This window comes from Poecilia latipinna, unplaced genomic scaffold (genome assembly GCF_001443285.1).
Source record: "Poecilia latipinna isolate Pla-1442-1.1 unplaced genomic scaffold, P_latipinna-1.0 Scaffold297, whole genome shotgun sequence".
NCBI classification, from domain to species: domain Eukaryota; kingdom Metazoa; phylum Chordata; class Actinopteri; order Cyprinodontiformes; family Poeciliidae; genus Poecilia; species Poecilia latipinna.
Genome location: NW_015112913.1, coordinates 343,789 through 363,890, shown reverse-complemented (window position 1 = coordinate 363,890; position 20,102 = coordinate 343,789). Strand labels below are relative to the sequence as shown.

At 39.0% G+C, this 20,102-nt stretch overlaps 3 protein-coding genes across 4 annotated transcripts in view; 1 reads left to right on the top strand and 2 right to left on the bottom strand.

Moving 5' to 3' along the window:
• The window catches only part of LOC106948623 (insulin-like growth factor-binding protein 3), a 10,796-nt gene extending 4,102 nt beyond the window's left edge, over positions 1–6,694 (top strand). Inside the window, exons 2-4 of the mRNA XM_015034400.1 lie at positions 1,541–1,776; positions 2,517–2,636; positions 5,697–6,694. Of these exons, the coding sequence (XP_014889886.1) occupies positions 1,541–1,776; positions 2,517–2,636; positions 5,697–5,819 (479 nt within the window). The 3' untranslated portion in view covers positions 5,820–6,694. The remainder of the gene's footprint in view (positions 1–1,540; positions 1,777–2,516; positions 2,637–5,696) is intronic.
• Positions 6,695–6,863: 169 nt separating this feature from the next.
• Positions 6,864–8,575, bottom strand: LOC106948624 (insulin-like growth factor-binding protein 1). The gene is made up of 4 exons (XM_015034401.1): positions 8,150–8,575; positions 7,885–8,027; positions 7,630–7,758; positions 6,864–7,536 (listed from the first exon to the last, which is right to left on the bottom strand). Exons 1-4 carry the CDS (start codon positions 8,493–8,495, stop codon positions 7,411–7,413), a joined length of 744 nt encoding a protein of 247 aa, XP_014889887.1. The 5' UTR covers positions 8,496–8,575; the 3' UTR covers positions 6,864–7,410.
• Positions 8,576–14,052: 5,477 nt separating this feature from the next.
• LOC106948616 (adenylate cyclase type 1) overlaps positions 14,053–20,102 on the bottom strand; it is a 47,890-nt gene continuing 41,840 nt past the window's right edge. Inside the window, exons 10-20 of one of the 2 annotated variants that reach the window (XM_015034391.1) lie at positions 19,831–19,928; positions 19,633–19,717; positions 19,008–19,097; positions 18,415–18,677; positions 17,408–17,534; positions 16,798–16,959; positions 16,561–16,707; positions 16,371–16,469; positions 15,937–16,051; positions 15,732–15,856; positions 14,053–15,476 (exon numbers count right to left, since the gene is read on the bottom strand). In XM_015034391.1, the coding sequence (XP_014889877.1) occupies positions 15,060–15,476; positions 15,732–15,856; positions 15,937–16,051; positions 16,371–16,469; positions 16,561–16,707; positions 16,798–16,959; positions 17,408–17,534; positions 18,415–18,677; positions 19,008–19,097; positions 19,633–19,717; positions 19,831–19,928 (1,728 nt within the window). In that variant the 3' untranslated portion in view covers positions 14,053–15,059. The remainder of the gene's footprint in view (positions 15,477–15,731; positions 15,857–15,936; positions 16,052–16,370; positions 16,470–16,560; positions 16,708–16,797; positions 16,960–17,407; positions 17,535–18,414; positions 18,678–19,007; positions 19,098–19,632; positions 19,718–19,830; positions 19,929–20,102) is intronic. The other variant, XM_015034392.1, reaches the window with a different exon arrangement.

The following is a 20,102-nucleotide window of genomic DNA, read 5'->3' as shown; positions in this document are numbered from 1 at the left end:
AAAAACTTTTTTTTTTTTTTTTTTTACAAAATCTTTATGCTCAGATTAACAATATGTTTATAAACTTATGAGTAGTTAGTTTGGTTGTTTGAATTAGTTAAAGCTGTTTGGCTTTGCATAATAGACTAAATATGCTTGGGTTACTGACATATTATCTAGAAGAGAGACAAACACCACACAAAACACTGTAGCTGGTCAGTGTTTATTTTCCAAGAGGAGTTCCTCAAGGTTCTTTTCTAGGAACAAGTCTTGTTTTTTTTTTTTGTTATTTGTTCTTCCTTTAAGTCAGATAATTTAGCAGCTACGTTTTTGTCATCTTCGTGTTGGCAACATTAAGCTATGCTGCTTATTTAAACCATCTGAGTTTGCCCAATTTGACTTCCTTAAATAACTCAAGTATTAAGCAGCAATTTTCTACAGCTAAACTAAGAAAATAAATGAAACATTAACAGTTGCACAGGACACTGCCAACTGTGCCATTAAACATTAACTGTATGAATGATTATTCTAACAGAAGCCAGATGTCAGTAATTTAGGTGGCATTTTTGATGCCAAAAACTATTTAAAGTGCATTTAAAAAAAAAAAAACTTTTATTTTCCATCAAGTGTGTCTTTAGGTACATCTGAAAACGGATGGTGTTTGTACAAGTAAACTTTAACACTTTGCCTTTACACAAACTTATTTTTTTTTAATTGTTCACTTCTCTAAATATGAGATAATTTTACCATTTTGGTCTTGGACAGTGTGCTTTTATTCCCAACTTGATTCAACCATTAACATCCTCTCGCATTTAGAATTGGTCTAATGTATGTATTGGACATCTCTGAGTATTTGCCAGCTTTAATTTTCTGTGAAGCGCCTTATAAGATTACCTGTGAAAACAGTCATATTCACAAACTTTTAATACCTAAATGTATCAAACTGTTTTCTATTTTATACCCAAATCTTGAAGAATGACTTTGCTCTTTAGGTGAGGTAGAATCAAATATTTGTAAATAATACAGTCTGATCAGTATAAAACAAGGGCCAAAAATGTAGAGGCTGTATAATCTGAGATTGTTAAGAACAATCATTATATATAACAGAACAGAGAGAGTGTTTATTAAGTGTATTTTTAAGTGAGTCCTATTCGGGCAGAGTGAAAAACTGAAAAAAAAAGAAAAAAAAGCTCTGTCCAGGAAACTAAGAGTTGGCAGCTCTGTAATATTTATTGTATGAAGTGGTTTGCACAGGTTTCTGTTTCCTGTAGCGAAAACCTTAGGCAAGGTTTGATTTGACATTAAATGACAATAAATTACAATAAATCACAATTATGATATAATTGTAGCAATATCTGCATTTGTGCTAAGCGGGGAAATATGGCTCTTCACCTCCAGTTTTACTTGTCCAATTTACCAAATTCCATATAATATTTTTTCTTTTTTTGGACATGAATTATCTAAACTAGTGCATAAAAAAAAAAAAAACTTAAGTGAAGGTTAACCCTATATCTTTGTGTTCTGTCTTGAAAATAACCACACTGTTCTAAAACAATGGCAGACAACACAGAGGTCAAGGATAAGGAGGAGAAGCCATCCAGTCCAGATCTTGAAACTTCATGTGACCCTGCACCTCCCAGGCCTTCGCTTCACCCCATCCTGTCCTCCGCAAAGTCAAATGCCATCCGATGGGACCAACAGAAGGCAACCCAGATCTTTAAGATGGAGGATCTCTCAGGACCAGTCATCACAGACCAACTAAACATCTCTCTAGAAACCAAACAGGAGCCTGAGTATGTGAGTACCGCAAACATTTTTCTGACTTCTGAACACAGTGGAGGAATGTTTTTCTCCTCTCCTCTGTGTTTTGGTGTTTTCCCTCCCCGCTGCGGGTGATGAAATGTTTTGGATAGCAGTGCCGACGGTTGGCAGGGATCTGGTACAGCGGAGTGACATGGCAACAAGCATGTGCCACGGCCCTGTGGCTGACCTGGGTCAGGCGGTTGTTTGGCCACAAGGCGTCCGCGTGCCGGGCGCTACGAGAGCCAGCAAATGATGGATTGGCTGATGTGAGGGCCTGTTGGGAAGCCCTGCTACTATTTTGATCTTGCTTTGGCCAGAGAAGTGAGCACACTCTTGTAATGGGCTTTGACTGGCTTCTCTGATTAGTGACTGAAGTAGTTGGACTTGAGAACAAGCCTTTTGGCTCGATCTTTGAAATGTTTGAATTCAATTTATACCCTGTCCTTTGTGTTACATGCAGGAGTTCTAAGCAGCTTTGCAAACTGTTAAGCTTCTTCACGTCAGATGAATTGAATTCTTAATCGTTGCCTCTTTCATTGTGCCGCCACCTTTGTGGTATTATCGCTGAACCCAGTGTATGGCAAAGTGACTCAGGTTTAGTTTATTCACAAAGCCATTCATGGCAAAATTGCACAAAATAAATTGCAAATATTGCATGGATATTCTGTAACCTGGGGCTGCTTTATTTTTTGAGTGCAACAAAGCAAACTTTTTTTCTCTCCATTTTTTTTTAGGGTCCCTGTCGAAGAGAAATAGAGCGCATGCTCAGCACCCTGAAAATTGTGAACATCCTCAACCCCAGAGGCTTTCGCATCCCAAACTGTGACAAGAAGGGCTTTTATAAGAAAAAGCAGGTACAGATAGACAGAATTTGCATTGTTATTCAGTGAAGATGTTTCATTGCTGACTAATGTGCTTGCTTAACATCTGTCCAGCTTTAAAAGACTGCTCAGTGAAAATTTGCATTTGTTTTTTTTTTGTGTGTTTGGTTTTTGTTTTTGTTTTGTTTTTCTACAAGCTGAGTTAATAGAGATTAAATCCTCCACTCTAGTGACTCAAACTTTAGGTTTGCTGCCTCCCAATTACAGCCTCCATTCTGTCCTCTTGTTTTACATCAGTAGTTATTAGAGCTTCGTCACTGCACCGCACCAGTGAGGCAGACCATAGCCACTGGCTCTGGAAACATGAACCACAGGGGCCAAAACCCCAGCAGAGCTGATGGCTGGGACGACGGCTGTCTTACCTCCCCTCCCAGGGAGACAGACGTCAAGGTGGCCACTGGCACCCCATGAGCTCGCCCCATAATTGCTGGACTTTTGAGAGGCAGACACAGAAATAGAAGTGCAGCCGTCCCCACCTCACATGGTTCACCCACGATCAGGCTGTAATAAATGAGCAGTACTGACGCATTCACATGGAGACTTTTGGGGCTCCAGTGCCGCTGCATCAACAAAACAGATTATCTCTTTGCACATCAACCCCATCAACCCCATTTTCTTCCGCCAAACCTGCAGTCATCTTATATGCAGGTCTACTAAAGCAGGCTAATGCGTCACACTTTACAACTGGAAGACCATTCAGTTTGAGTAGTTTAGCTCAGACACTTGCAAATTTTTTTTTAATATAAACTGAGATCTTTTTACTCCTTGCAATTGGCTGGTATGAAACTCTGAAGACATGGTAATCTTAAGTAAAAATATAACAAATTCATTGTATTTTTTTTAAATCTAATCTATAGAAAGATTTAATTCCATGTTTTAAAACAACTATTATTTATACTGATGTTGAAGTGATATGAGATGTTGATAATCAGTAGTAGCGATCAGGATATTTGTTTTGATTTTGATCTGAATTACTTGACAGTAGACACAGGCTGATACCTAATCCGAGTCCGATGTCACCGAAATACGCTGTAGTCGCTCCCGTTCTTCCTGACACCAGCAGTACAATTATATGTTTCTTCAACATGGGTCAACTCGGCTGAGAAAACCACTTTAATGTTTTGGGTTTGGGTCACCTAAAACATTCACAGCTTTCTCTGCTTTTTGTGAAGAAATATCTTACTTAAAGGGGACCTCTTATGCAAGATTCAATCTTATACTTCCATTTGGGTTTCTACTGCTTCTTGAAACAGCCCAGGCACTGGACAATCCCTTCATCATTTTCTGGCTATAAATAAATGTTTTTTTTTTGTTGTTGTTGTTGTTGTTGTTGTTTTTTTGGTGCCTTAAAAATGAGCCATTTCAAAAACCTCCTGATTAGTTAAAATAGATGGGCATGTCATTGTTACCTAGCAACCCCAGCTGAGCCCACCTCTTCACCTAGCAACCCAAGTTTGATCAGCTAGTTTTACTGCTGACCATGTTGCACAATGGCTGCTGGAAAAGACAAGTATTTAGTTGTCGACTTATCATTCAAAAACCGCTCCAGAGTCCTTGGTGGTTGTGCAGGAGGCTCCATTTCTTATGCTTCTGGGTCTGAGTCACAGCCAGCAGCAGTCTTCAATCATCTTGCTTTTTAGTCCTGAAAAGTTACCTCTAGCTCTAGGCTAATATTGACCTTTTATTAACACTATTGAAATTAACATTATGGTTTTGACATTTGACTTGTTGATATTTTGGCTGTGGTTCCAGTTAAATACACCCTGCTTCAGAAACTTAATGCTTTCTTATTAAAGTAATGGCCAGTGTCTAAGCTGTCTGTGTTCATTTCCAGTGCATCGGTCCATGCACTGGAAATGACACGGAAAGACGTGGAACCACTGCAGTCCGTCTCTCATTGTGAAAGTCGTGCAAAAGGTGGAAAAAAGCTTAGATTTAATTAAAAAAAACATGCACATTTTCAAGGCACGTGCAAGAAAAGTGGCTGTTTGTTGACTATAATTATTGGGAAAAAAAAAAGCTGTCCGGGACAGCAACGGGTTGACAGAGGTGTGGGGCTGTGCCACATTCTGTTATAAAGAAATCCAAGCAAAACTCTAGTGAGTTTTCCTGGCATCTCATTAAAATTTATTTAAACAACAGGAATGTTATGATGGAAAAAAATAAAATAAAATAAAAAATTGAAGCGTGTTTAAAAACCTGGTTGATAAGGGTAACCTCCCAATCTCTAATTGGGACATTGGGGAAACTGTAGATTTTTTTTTTTTTTAAATCTGCCAAAAAACATTTTATCCTAGAAACAAATTTTTCATCTGTACATTATACAAGTTTTGGCTCCTTTTATATTTTGAAGCTTCACTTGAATTTGGTGTTGCTTAATCATTTAGCAATAATGGCAAATGCGTTTCAGAAATTCATTATACGAGTTCATTTCTTTTCAGAAATATTGAGCTAAAAGAGGATAGTTTCCCTTCTGATCAGCCTTAACAGTCTTAGGAGCTGTGGCACAGTTGCTTTATCCCTTGAAATGAATGGCTGCATGTTTTACTGGAGTGGAGGTTGACCTTTAGTAAAATTGGCAGTAAAATAACAGCCCTTGGGTAGCTCCACAGACTCTGTAAGTCATTTGTAGTACCCATAATTTGGAGCTGCGGGGTATAATCAGCAACAGATGATTCGTTCTGGCCACCAGCATCTGAAAATAGATTTTGGTTCACAGTTGTTCACAAACGGGACTAAGTAAATATTTTACCATGGTGTTATTTACCTTAAAGGTCTCCATACGTGTCTGTAACAGGAGATAGACCGTAAAACAGCAGCTGAAAAAAAAACCCACAGCATGCTGGATGACCAAGGTTGCATGGACTCAGCACAGTCTCAGCATTAATGCCTCTTAACTATGCTGTTTTTCTTTATTGAGAAGAGTGCCTTTGAGCAATCCACATTATTTCTTGCATTTAGTTTTTCCAGGGCATTCTGCAACTTTTTTTTTTTTTTTTTGTCTCCCTTCAACTTGTCTCTGTACACTTTCAGTGCCGTCCATCCAAAGGCAGAAAGCGAGGCTTCTGTTGGAGTGTGGACAAATATGGGCAGCCTCTGCCAGGTCTTGATGGGAAGGAGCGAGAAGTCCAGCGCTACAACTCCGAGAGCCAATAGGAGGGAAGCAGGCTGGGGAGGGAGGGAGTTTTCGAGTGAACAAAAAGAAATGTAAACAAATAAAGGCACTAAGGATATTGGAGGACAGGTCAGGAGATGGCTTGACTGATATATGGATGGTTGCTGTCTCCATCTGTTGCCTGTGGGACCCTTTTTCACCGAGACAGAACAAAGGGAGCGGTGAAAGTGTATCAGGAGGAAAGTCCTGGAATTTATGCTACAAACAGACGATAAGCTCTTTTATTTTTTACTCCCACCTGGACAACTCCTGGAAAAATTACACGCTTCAGAATTCATTTCGAATGCCTTAGACTGAGTCGGAAACACACATACACACGCATGCACACAAACATGTCACGGATGGCGATTGGGTTAACGCTTTATTTTACGCACAATTATATGGCATCGCATATGTGTACATACATTTTGTTGTATAATCATTATTTGTGTGCTTGCAATTTGTAAGACATTTTGTATCTGGACGAGATGACCATGAAATGTATATATGTATGAATTTATTTGTTGTTCAGTCTAATCATGCAGTGCCTTACTATGAATGGCTGTTATGAGTTCCTTTGTTTCTAGTGGAGGATGATGGAACTGTGCAGCTCAGACTCTACAATGCATTTAAAGACGTTTCATGCTGGATCTTAAGCCACAGAAAGAAATACAAACTTTTTTATTTTTTTAATCTCAACTGTGGCTCTTATTTTTATGATTGATGAGCTGAATAGTTGGGATGAAGACTTCTGCCGTTATCTTTGATTTTTCATAAAGCCAGAGATTTTGTTCTGTGCTCTCTTCTAGCTGAAGTATGTTTGCATGTACAGTCCAGCAATTGAAGTCTATTTTTACTTAATAAAGGCAGCAAAAACTAGGTCAAGTTCTTGGTTTTTTTTTCCCCCCCCCCGATTATAAAATGAAACATTCAAAATTACTTAAACTTGATGAAATGTTTTATTATATACATTTAGTAGTATTATGTACAATGCTTCAGCATAGCAGTACTTCATCAATAACACTCAAACCAGTGTACTGCTTGTGTTTTTTTTTTTTTACATCAAACTAATATAGAGAAATGAATAAATACAACAGATGCAACCATTAATCATAGTCAAAGAACCTGCAGATGCAAGGAGAGGTAGACAAAATGTGCAGTGCATGCAAAAACGTACAGCGTCTTGGATAATCCTCTATATTTGTGCTCAGCCAGCATGTGCCACTTTAAGAATCCCCTTTGAATAAGTGAGCGTTGATTCAGAAAATGGTCAGCAGCTTAAATGAATGTTCTATTGTGTTGCAAGTTACAATTAATCAAACTTACTTTGATGGAGTTGCAGACCTATTGTTTTGAGTAATGGAGTTATTCAGTTGGCCAAAAACTTGCAAACATGCTTTTAAAAATACACTGATAACCGCAAGATGCATCAAAGAATAAATAATGTTATACATAATGTTCATAAAATAGATGGGCGTTTTCACCCGACATGATTTTACATTTTTTTTGTTCATCAGGCTAGTTTTACATATTTACTTAAAAGGTGAAGTTATTAAACACGGTTTCATATGCCTATGTCAGTAAATTAATGTCTTAGAGAGTAACTTCTTGCTGGCACGGGGCATCGGCGAGAAGGTCGCTGGATCCTGGCAGCTTCTTCCCATTCCAAGAAGAAACACACCAGCAGCGAACAGGTGGTCCAACCAGAGATGACTCGCACTGAAACGGAAACCAAGCACCGGTCTCATTTGCCCAGTAAGCTAAAATAAATACCTTTTGGGTGCTGGCAGCAAAACCTGAAAACAAACTCACCTGCTTGGGTTTGTAGTAGCCGTGCTTGTCACAGTTTGGGAGATAAAAGGTTGTGAACTTATCTCCTAATTGCTGCTGAGAGCTGGCAATCATATCCAGTGCTGCGTGCAGTTCAACATGACAGGGACCCTTAAAGAAAAAAACAAAAACAGAAACCATTAAGACCCCATGTCATTTTTTTTAAATTATCTCTAGACTCAGGTCCTCCCTTGCGTTAATCGTTTCTCCCTCAGTGAGACTGAGGCGTTGTCTCACCTGCTGTACCAGTTTGTTGCGGATGGCGTTAACTCTGGCTTTCAAGCTCTCATGCATCTCAGCAGTGTCTTGGTGGTCAGAGGGGAGGTCAAGTCCTAACAGGTATGGCGCAGAGCCATGTTCTTGGACTTCATCACCTGCTTCTAAAGGGATTTTGGAAAATGCATTCCATCAGAAATTGTTTTTCTTTTAAAGATATGAGAAAGAAAGAAAAAAAAAAGATACATTTCTTTGCAAACATTACAAAGAAAACCCTGGAGCTTACCTTGTCCCTCGTCATCGGCGCACACTCCCTGTCCTCTGGTCAGGGCATGGAGTGGTCTGGCCTCACCCGGCCTAGGAGTGCAGCGGAGCCCCTCACCGCAGTGGGCTGTGTGAACACCACAGGAAGCACCTTTCTCCAGAGCGCATGCCATGCAGCAACCACAGCCAGGCTCCCTCAGCACTTGCTTGCAGTCAGCGGAGACTGCAGGACAGTCGCTCAGCTTCTGCTGCGTGCAAGGAGCGCAGCGGATGGGCTCGGGACCCACCACTGGGGATGAACGCCCCAAAGCCATGACGGCCAGAGCCACTGCCGCAACAAAGGTCAGCTTCTCAGAAAATTCAAGCATTGTTTTCAGTTGTGGTTCTTAAAAGTACACCAAACAGCTCTAGGTTTTCTTCTTATGAGATTTCTGCGAAGCACTCATATTTGTATGGAGATGTGGGAGGTTAATCATTGACCACATATATGTAACTTTTTTTGACACAGATAGCACAAACAGTGGGTGACCCTGCGTGACGTGCAGAGATCTATGCTTACAAGGTCTGCAGTAAATATTGACACTGGAACATGAAGAGATTTTACTTAAAAACAACTCTGCTCAAGCTTTACTTTTACAGCCGATGTCCTGAAAGTATGTTTTATTTTTTTGAGTACTACTGCTTAGACAAATCAGTAAATATTAAATAACCTCCACGTCCAAACTTTAAAGGGTTAGTCAAAGATTATAATGATCCGTTTATGGGACAACATGGTTATAGCTGCCATCTTTTGAAGTAATGCTGACCGATTGTTTTGGCAGTGAAAAACTATTTTTCCCTTTGGGCTTGCTGGTGAAGGTTCATTGCATCACGCAAGCAGATAACTAGGATCACTCCTCTCAGGGGTTGCATAAGCGTGACAATATGGATTTGTCTGCTAGAATCACAACATGTTTGTCGACAGAAAAACAACCATAATTGGATGTTTTTTCATAGACACATTTACCAAAAAAAACAACAAAAAAAACAACAACAATCTGACAATTGACAGATGCGTCAGCCTACGGTCATCTTTTGCCGTGCACCAAATCGGATCCCCAAACAATTTTTTGTGCAAGACGGTTTTGAAAACTACCCTCCAATTTGAAATTTTTTTTTTATCATTTTGTAGCTGTCCATTATTCTCAGTTACTTTTCTCCATTGGTACACCAGTTCTCCAGCCATCATTCTATGTCTTGTACCAAATGGTGGTAACCTTTAAGTCATACGTTTTGGCACACAGTTCTGAGGTTTAAACAGAAGAGATGCATTTATACTGATTAAATTACAAGCATAGGTATTCCAATGATTCATCAGACGACTTCTCAGAGCAATTAGATTTCACTCAGTGGAAATGTATTAAATATGGATTTGGACTTATGAAAATGTATTCCAATATGGCCTATGTTTTCATAAGTCATCAGAAGGTACTCCGTGTTTGCTGGCCATTATGCATTTGTCCCAAAAAGAATAAACAAGGCACAGTAAATGAAGCGATTAAATCAGTATCTGATACTTCCATTTTAACAATTGGCTACACATACAGAAACAGTTTGTGCTAAGCAAACTAAGACACTAACAATGTGCCTGACGGTGCCAAACAAGAATCAAACTTAAGAGCTTACATGCCACAAACTAAATTTACAGTCCAGCAGAGGGAAACTTGGCTGAAAATTGTACTCTGCATTAAGCAATCGTATTTCTCACAAGTCAATACATTTTATTCAACCACCAGTTGATGAGTTGTTGCCTCTTCAATGTCGACCATCAGGCTCACAAGCCACTGAGGAAAAGGCTCCTGCTTTAAGTAAAATAAGATAGGAATGTCACAAAAAAAAAAATATATAAAAATGCTTTGAGCAGCATAAAAATCTGGAGGAGAAATTAATTCTAATACCTGCGCCTTCGTGTATCTTAAACTCTCTCTCTTCTTTGGCTGATGTGATTTTGTACATTTTTGCCACATAGTTTTGGAGACCTTTAAAGAAGACATTGGAAAGATGAGCAAATCTTTCTAATCGAAGATGTCAAAGCTCATAAATGTAAAGAGCTTGGCTAATCTCGCCTTTAATCTCAGCCTCCTACTACTCAATCTCCTCTCGTACCCAAACACTGGCAGAGGTGCAGCTTCTTCGCACAGATCAGTAGAATGAGTGCTTGCATCCGACACTGAAGAGGTTTCGGTTTCTTTCGTCTGCTCGTTGAATCGAGTCCGGATCGAAGTCTCGTATTTCCGAGAACCAGGACGCCTCCCTGGTCTCCGAACCATCAGTGGAACATCATCTTCTTCCCTCTCATTTTCTGCCAGTGCCTCGTCTGTCTCTACACCCACTTGAAATGGTAACTCATCTTCTTTTTCCACCTTCTTTTCTTCCTCTCCTTTTCTTCCCACAGTTTCATCTTCCTGCTCTGACTCCTCTTGAATTGGCTCCAGAATTTGCACCTTCTCTATGTTCTGCATTATGTTATGCTAAAAACACAAAGAACAAGCGACCTGCTCTCTGAAAGCTGCTTTGTTTTCTTTTCTACACGAGAAGGTAAAACTTACATTTTTTGCTTGGCGGTGTCCCTGCAGCTGGTTGATCTACATGAGGAAGGAAAGTTTCTTTTTGTTAGCCAATTATTGCAAGCAGGTGTGGGCAGTTAACCGGATATCTCTCCAGCAAACAACAATCCAACAGAAGCAGTTACTGAAATATTTTTGATTAACCCATCTGGCACCAGTAACCTTACAATATTCAAAGTCACCTAAATCCCTAAATTATTGCAGATCTGCAATAAAGGCTGAACTAGTTGGTGCCCAAAGTCGGTCCTGGAGAGCCGGCATCCTGCATGTCTTAGTTCTCTTCCTGGTGGTAGTTGCAACCTCCTCAGCATGTCAATGTTCCTCTTAGGCCTTCTAACGAGCCATCATTGGATCCAGGTGCGTTAAACCAGGGAGAGAAGTAAAACATGCAGGATGCCGGCCCTCCAGGACCGACTTTGGGCACCCCTGCAAGTTTAGAGGGGTAATTGAACTTTTCTGTTGTAGCATTCTGCACAGCTCTTAAAAGCAGTCAGTCAGTGTTGTACTTGCAGTAAACATCACTTGTTGTGAGTTTAGAGAAAGAGCTCACCTGATGAGCAGACTAATAGTTATTCAGATGTAGACCCTGACTAAAGCAGGTTACTGCCATCTAAAAACTACATGATTCTTCCAGCTTTCACAGAAGTACATAAAAAAAACTGTCACAAGTTTTAGTTTTATACAAATAAAATTGGTTTTCATTGTTTGCTTTTGATACAATGTCACACCCTCTGCTTGACATACCTTGAATCGCTTATCCTCACTCTTGTCTTTTTTAGTTTCAGCAGCGGTTTTGGTAACTTTCAAGGCTGCTAGAGATTTTATTTGGAGACATCAGACTAAAACTGACCAACTTCATCTGCATACAATCTTCATACAGCCTTGCAACTGTAAAGAAGGTATAGCAAATTGATCTTTAACCCTTTAACCCCAGTGTTATCACATTTCTCAGAAAGAGCGCAGAAAACATCAAAGGTGAAGCGGGGAGGGAGAGGGTGGATTTTCCCGTCAGATCATCAGTTTCTGAAACCACACACACAAAAAAAAAACTATGCAAAAGTGCACACAGGGTCAGTGTGACCCACACACAGAGTAAAAAAAAACCTTGATGGGTCTGGATGACCCCATCTCTTAAGGCCGCAGGAGGGTTAAAAATAATTGATTCAACCCAATACCAAACCCAATAATCCAATGTATGGGTTATTAAAAAAAACACCCAGTTGCATTTATATTCATAATTAATGTCAGTCGCCCAAAGTATGCTGTCAAAAAGCTAACCCAGCCCTGTTTACAGACAAATACAGACCTATCTGGTCTGTATTTGTCTGTAATTTATTGAAAGATGGTAATTAAATTATATTTTTTATTTCATGTCTTAAAATTGAATCATCGTTAGTATATGTTAGTCTTCATTTTGTTTTCTCCAAATTATTAATAATTAGCTTTAACTGCTGTCATTTTTAGTGCTTCATGCCAAGACCTCTGTAGAGCGGTCTGCAGGTCATTGACAACTGACCAGAATTAGCTAAATTCCTCTGCAAACCAATAACAACTCCCATGCTGTACTATCTGTCAAATATTGCACAAGATACGTGTTTGTTGACTCAACTGTTACACCGAGTGAACTCTACACAAACTCTGCATCAGTGCTGGGAAAACAGTTTTGTGGCTGCTGCCCAGAGTTTAAGACGTGATGATGTTCATCTGGCTCCCGGCTCGCCAAGGTGCTCCCACAAAACATTTATTGTCTGTCTAAGCCAAAAACTGTTATTTTAAAACCAATTACGTGAAGAGAATAGAATGTGTAGCATAAAAATCTATTGAGTGTGACTAACAAGGAAAGATCCACACACAAAGCTGTTTGTTCACCACACGGTGTTTGGTTGTTTCTGGAAGGAAACTCTATTGGTCAACACTAAAAACGGCTCCTTAAAAGAAAAAGCACACACACTGCTGGTCACAATATTGCCATTTTATGCAGTCAGACAGAAGTTATTTCATTTTTTAAAACTCACAAAGCGCTCTCATATTTTATGCACCAATATTGTCTTTATTACAAAATATTCAATAATTTTACACTGTACAAGATACAACATAGTTTACAGGTTTTGGCTATTTACAACAACAAAAAAAAAAGATGATCTGCATATCAAAGTGAATAAATCTAGAAAGGCAAGTTGCAATCACTGTAAGCTTATTGAGTAAGGCAAAAAACTTGAAACGTGATGTAGTCACACTTTTCCATATCAAGTGAAGATATCTATGCACTTAAAGATACAGGCTATAAAGATATCCGACATGCCTCATATTTATGAAACTGCATCTGAGAGATGTGTGCTTAATGTTATTCTTAAACTCTAGCTTTATTATACTGAAAAGCAGTTGTACAGTAATGTATAAGCCTGAAGAAAAAAACATTAGCAGCTATAGACACGGCACCGAAGTTTCTGCAGCCTCAAGAAAATAAGGTAATGTACACAGACTAAGGATTTAAAACACTTAAAGGTCATGCATTTATAGAAGTGGTGTGCTTATTACCATGTAAGTGCTCCCTTCTGTATGGATGAATGCCATCCATTAGTCTACAGTGCCTTGTTAAAGTAACTGTACCCCTTGGATTTTCACATTTTCCTCATAACAATCACAAACATCAATGTCCTTTTTTTTTTTTTTTTAGAATTTTCTAGACCATCACAAAGTAGGGCATTACTGATAAAAGCATCAGAGGTTTGTTTGTGAGCATTAGTGGGCAGGCAAAAACCAACAGACACAGTAGAAAAACCAGCAAATAAAGTTGTGGAAAAATTTAAAGAAGGGCTAGATTCTAGAACAGATATTCCAAACTTTGAACATCTGCCGATGCACTTCTCAGTCCGTCTGGCAAAAACTGGAAAGAGTTTTATATAACAAAACAAGCCAAGCTTCTGTCATCTATCTGAATTGGAAGATGTGCAAGAAGATCTTTCAGAAGAAACAAAAAAGCCCATGGTGAGTCTTGATGGGCTGCAGAGATCCACAGCTTATTGTTTGATACCATTGATGGAACAGCTTTTAGCGGCGAACTCCACAGATACAGAAGAGTAGGAACGTAAAACTAGTATTGTTTCTGTGATTGATGCTATATAAATAAACTGAAATGAGTTTTTCGCACCACTTCAGAGCTGCGGTCTACTTTGAGTTGGTCTTTCACTTAAAATCTTATTAAAATCCATTAAAGTATGTGGCCGTAATGTGACAAAATGCGGAAATGTTCAAGTGGTATGAATAAATTTTCAAGGCACTGTATGTTCATGTGTGCTTGTTGGTGTTCTGTGTAGTGTTTTTTTTTTGTTTTTTTTTTTTTGTTTTTTAGTGAACCTTCTCATTTTGGCATGAACTAGTTTCTGTGGCAGCACGCATTCAACATTCAACTAACCTTTTTCACTCCTTCCAGCTCTTTTAGTGCATACCGACCGTGAAAACAGCCCCATCAGTGTATGCTGCTTTCATACACACATTTACTTTAGACTCTGTGAATCCAGGTGATATCAAGACAAGACACTTTTTTTTTAATTGGTTAATAATGTTTGAAAGTAACAAGTGCAAGATCCTTTTTCTGTGACATTTCTAAAACTTGAAATCATTACTTTGGTTTTTCCTCTCGAGCAGAGTATCATCACTTATGGCTCTTGACTTTTTTTTTTTTTTTAAATCATGCACCAAGATAAACCGCCATATTTCATAAAAAGCCAGCTTCATCCGGTGAAAGGTGAATACAAAAAGGATTTTGTGCTGTTTTGTTACAATTTCAAACTGAACACACATGCATACACACACTTACAATTATAAACATGCATGCCTTCATACAACAAAGTATAAATAAACTGTTTGTCTGTAAATAATGCAATATATCCTTGGCATAATCAGAAAGACAGTGCAAAAGCAAATGCATGATCAGTCTTTTTCTGGGCATCAATGTACATATTCCTTGTACGTGGGAATACGTACTTCATATAAAACAAGGTTGCACACATTACCTGGATATACCTGCACAGGAACCCGAGAACACCACAAATCTAATCATCTGGTATAGCGATGTTCATAGGATGTTGAGCAGTTGCTTGCATCTTTCTTCCCCCTCCACATCTAAACTCTGTATAGAGGCAATCAGTTAAGAAAATCTCTGAAAGCAAGTTTGATTGTCAGTTTTATAATACTTCAGCACGTTATCCTGGCCGAAAACATCTTGGGTTATGTCAGGATTTCCTAGGACGTATGAGAAATCCGTGGACAGCCCCAACTTCTCCAGGTTCTCCTGCTGCATTCAAAACCGTCCCGTCGTTCCTCCTACACTGCTACATCCGCAATGGCTGCCACAGCCTCGATTTGAATGTGTGTCACCTCGACGTCGTCTTCATTTTCCACTTCACCTAGCACACAGGGCGACGGGAGGCATGTTGCTTGGCTGTTGCTGATGTTGGCAGAGCTCGTCTGAAAGTTGCCACCCATGCTGGCTTGAGCAGCCAGGCTGGCAGCGGAGGAGACGCTGCCCAGATGGGTCGGCACGCTCGTCTTGCCACAGGAATGGATACGGCGTGCCAGGCTGGTGGAACGCATCACCGATGAAGTGGTCGCCGTGCCGATGCCCTGCACTTTACCTTCCAGAAAGTATGTCAGCATCTCACCTTTACCTTTTACACTGACTTTACCACGGCAGACTAAATCGTAGTTGCTATTCAGCATTCGATATGCCTCCTCGGTCACCTGGAAAACAAAAACATTGCGCTTTACCGTTTCTTTAAAAAAAAAAATTAAAAATACACTTGTTGGAAATTAATGCTCAACTTAAGTTTGATTTTGGTTCAGGTCTATTAAACTATTCAAACAAAACTACAGAAAATGAACTAAAAATAAGTCTGGGAGTTAACTACACTTTCATTTCGAAATGTATGGTTTAGAGATATGTGCATTTGATATAGAGCTTATGCTTGATATCTGGTCAATTAGTGTTTTATCTACCTGAATTTTTCCTGGTACACCCGTGCTGTCCATCCGACTGGCCACGTTCACTGTATTACCCCAGATGTCGTACTGTGGTCGCCGTGCTCCGATCACCCCAGCAACTACTGGACCAACATTGATTCCTGTCCAAATTAACAGAATTTACACCAAATTACCTTAGTATTCCTACTCACATTCAGAGTCATTTTGCGGGTCCACTTACCCACTCTGAGGACAAATTCATTGTACGACTGGTAGTTGATTTCATCCAACACGTCAAACATTTCTATGGCGTAGTCTGCGATTGTGCTCAAATGGTCATAAACCGATTTTTTGGCCTATAGAACAGAGAAATAGTAAGGCTCTGCGTACAAGTTGTTTAAATGGGGAACCGACTTCAAACAGCAACAATGGCCTGTTCTGGAAGTGCAATCAGTTAATATTTACCCCAAATTTTTTATCTACCAAATCTTTTTTTTTTGGTAGAAAAATGGCTAGTCTTTCACAATTTTTCTACCAATTTCCTGCAATATGATCTCCTTCCAAAACAGGTAAGGGAACTAATACTTCCAATGCAGACATTTTCTTTTAAAAACCCAATCAAACTCTAACATTCAGAAAAAAAAAAATCCCAAAGAAAGATGGATAAACAGCCACCTTGGTGCCAATGGTGGGGACAAGCCCAACAGCTGCCATGTACGTGCTGCCAATAGTTTTGATTTTCTCGATGTCTTTGTAGCACTCCTTGTCCATAAGCTGCAAAATGGACATTTAGGCAATAAATATTAGAATGAAAACCACATTCAAGCAACAGAAGGTCAAGTAAATCATAAGACGAGAAACATACCTCATCAAAGTCAGCAATGATTTCATTTAGCAGCCTCAGGCACTCCACTCCCATGTTGTTGCCATCCAGTTCAATGTAGAAATCATTAAAGTTTGGAATTGAGGCGAACAGGACACCTACTTGGGCGTAGGACTGATAGTACAGATCCTAATAAAAAACACAGAACCCCGTAAAAGAAAAAAAAAAGATGTCCATTTGCGTCTTTTATTACTTGTCATTTCCTCTATTTTCATCTACCTGTTGGTCAGTCTGCCTGCATGCCTGTTTATTAGCATGGCTCACCATGTTTCTGGGGTTTGACATTAAGAAGTGTTGAGCCACATGGGCAGGCAGTAGATTGAAGAGAATCCTCCTGTTGTCCAGCTTTACTTTCTCCATCCCATCTCGTTCCTCCTCCGCCTGGCAGCGCGCAAAAAAAGAAACGAGCAGAGAATGCCTGAGTCTTTTTCACATTTCTACCACATGGGGTCAGTAAAAAGCCTTCTCAGAAAAAAAAAAAAAAAACTATTCAAAATTACATAGCAGCTATTTAAATGGTCAACTATTAAATCTAAAGTTTTAGATTTAATAGTTAGAACTTTAATGACAATGTGCAAATACAAGAGTAAGTGACTCCAAGTGAAACACGGCCAACAAAATGTTCTTACTCTTGTTTTTGCCAAAAAAAAAAAAAAACACCAACTGGTTGCTGCCAGTAGCATTGAACCCCCTCATTTTACCTAATATAATAAATCTGAAATGACAGAAATATGGCACTTGTGCTTAAACTTTGATTAAAATTCACAAATGTGCGCCCAAAAACATTCACAGTCCGTTACACTTTGCACATAAGTACAGTCTTCCAAACCTGCACAGCCCAAAGGAAGTCCAAGCGCAGCTTGAGGTCAAGTTGCCTGGAGTGGAGGGCCAGGGCACTGACAAAGAGCAACAGAGACAGGATGGGCTCATAACCCCGGATGTGGAAAGACCCCCCACTGTGGAAGAGACCAACACAGAAGTTAGCAGTAGACCAGACCACAAAGAAAAACAACACAGGAGGGTTGACCGGACCCACCACAGCGCTAGGAGAGAGATCACAAGTCAAGATTAATTTGATTTCCTTATAAAAATTCTCAAATGAATTGTCATGCAGTTAATGCATTTGGTTGTAATTGCCCATCAACAACATAAAGTGCACGAAAAGAAAACTCATTCTAAACTTGCACCAGAATTTTCCAAAGCAAATTTCTGATCTAAGCTCCAATAACACTGTCCAAGCCCCTCCACTCTGAACTAATGTGGTCCCATCATCCCAACCCACATTGTCCTTTCAGGCTTCTGATTTGGAACTAATAAGCATGTGTGCTGCTTCAAAGGGTGGAAAATGAAAGAGTGTGTGGGCTGAAGACAAGCAACGACTCCTCTACACACATACATCACAGCACACATACTGTAAATGCTCCTGCAACTCTTGTTTATCTGTGCACTTCCTGTACTGAGCAAACAAAGAATAACACTTAGCATTTACAGCAATGTGATGATGGAATGACCCACACAACTCATGGAACATCATTTCCCCATTAAGCTGCACATGCATTGTTGTAAGGATGCCCACAATTTTTTTTTTCTTTTTCCAAATTCATGTCAAGACTCCAGTGGTTTGCTGCAAATCAAGAAGGATTTTTTTTTTAATGAGTGAAATAAATATTTTCTAATATGATATCCATTTTGTTAATAAGACTGCAAAGCTGTAGGCTATGAATTTAAATCTTACTGTCAGATCTTAGATCTTATCGATGCAAAATAAATAAAAATAAACACTAAACAATACATATACAAGTGTATGTTTAATGTATGACCTGCTTCGAACCTTACCCCGCAGTCTTGCGAAAGCCACTGAGCTCCAGCACAGTGATGTACAGCACTCCCAAAAGGAGCATCAACGCCATCTTTGGCAACCAGGATACTCGCAGGAAAAGCGCTAATGTGAGGGTGCCCACTACACAGGAAAGAAAAGCATAGCGGGCCCCATCACAGGGCAACTCGGCCATGGTCCGGTTGGCTCCCCTGTCCACATCAATGATGATAATGGAACTGTTTGTATTGGCACTTCCCCACATCCAGGGCATACAACCCACCTATGAATAGAGACAAAGAATGCATAAATATACTCAGTATGTGAGTTATACTTGAGGACATTATTCTAAACTGCATATGCTATCAATACTGTCTGCACTTTGCATAAGAAATATCAAAGGAAAAGCAACATAAATCTAAGAATGCAAGCAGTTTCACTTTTAAAAACAGGTAAATGTAGCTTGTCCACGTCTCGCTGACGTAAGCAAGGCATTTCTTGAAAGAAACACTAAAGAGCAGCTTGTATTTCTCTAAAACCTATAAAAGAAAAAAGAAACTTGAAATAACCTGAGCTCTAATGTCACATTTTGTATATTCATTTTGGGACTTACAACACAAGCCTGGGCCACAGCGTAGATTAAAAGCACTATAAGAAGACAGAGAGCAGTTCGAATCTGAATGGTCAGGCACCCCGGAAAACACTGAATGTAAGAAGAAAAAAACTACATTAAATCATCACCAAAGACCAGCATGCCTATATTTTATACACTGATATTAATGTTCATCAAGAAAAAAAAAACTATTCTGATAGGGCATATTATATAATAGAACTGTTAGAAAATATTTAAAAAAGAATTTAAACTAATAATTAACAGGACAAATACAAGTGTTTAGTGCATGTCTGCATTTGCTTTGCACAGCTAGAGATAGTTTAGAAAAGCACGCTTCCTTTTAATCCATTTCATAATCATGCTGTATTTGTGTTGGTTTAAGACACAGAATCTTAGTAAAATACACTGAGATTTAAAGATTGTAAACTTGCAAAAAAAAAAAGTCTTAAAAAAATCAACAGCTATAATATAATAAAACAAAGCACAATAAATACATAAATAATATTTAACAAGACATCTTTGTAAATTCCTGATAACAGAAGACAATCAGTATATTATAAAGAAGTGTGCAAAGAAAAAAAATTAAAACAACCTACATAAAAGCTAAAACAGGATCTGTGCTTACCTGTACTCTCGTGATATGCAGGTACATAATGCAAGCTACAAGGAAACAGATGCAGAAGACGAGAAGCACAAGTACAACTGTGCCCCTGAATTCAATGAAAAACAAAAACAAAAAGCACAGATGAGCAAAATAAGTTAATGATGTTTGGGAATTAAAAAAAAAATTATGAGAAGAACAAATATTATCTGATGAACATACTGCGGTATGATGAGAAGATAAACAATTCCAAACAAGGCCGCTAGGATCAGAGAGAGAACCACTGCGCTGGTGAAGTACTCATCAGGAACCTGGTGGTACTGATGTAACAGAGTGGACAGGATTAAATGACTGAAGTTAGGTAAAAAAAATGTTTCTAATAAAAGAATAAATGATTTACAAAGTATTTCTGAATTTATGTTTTTGTTTAATTAAGTTAATTCATTTAATTTCAGGTAGAAGCTTTTTAGGACACAACTTGTTGGGGTAAAAAT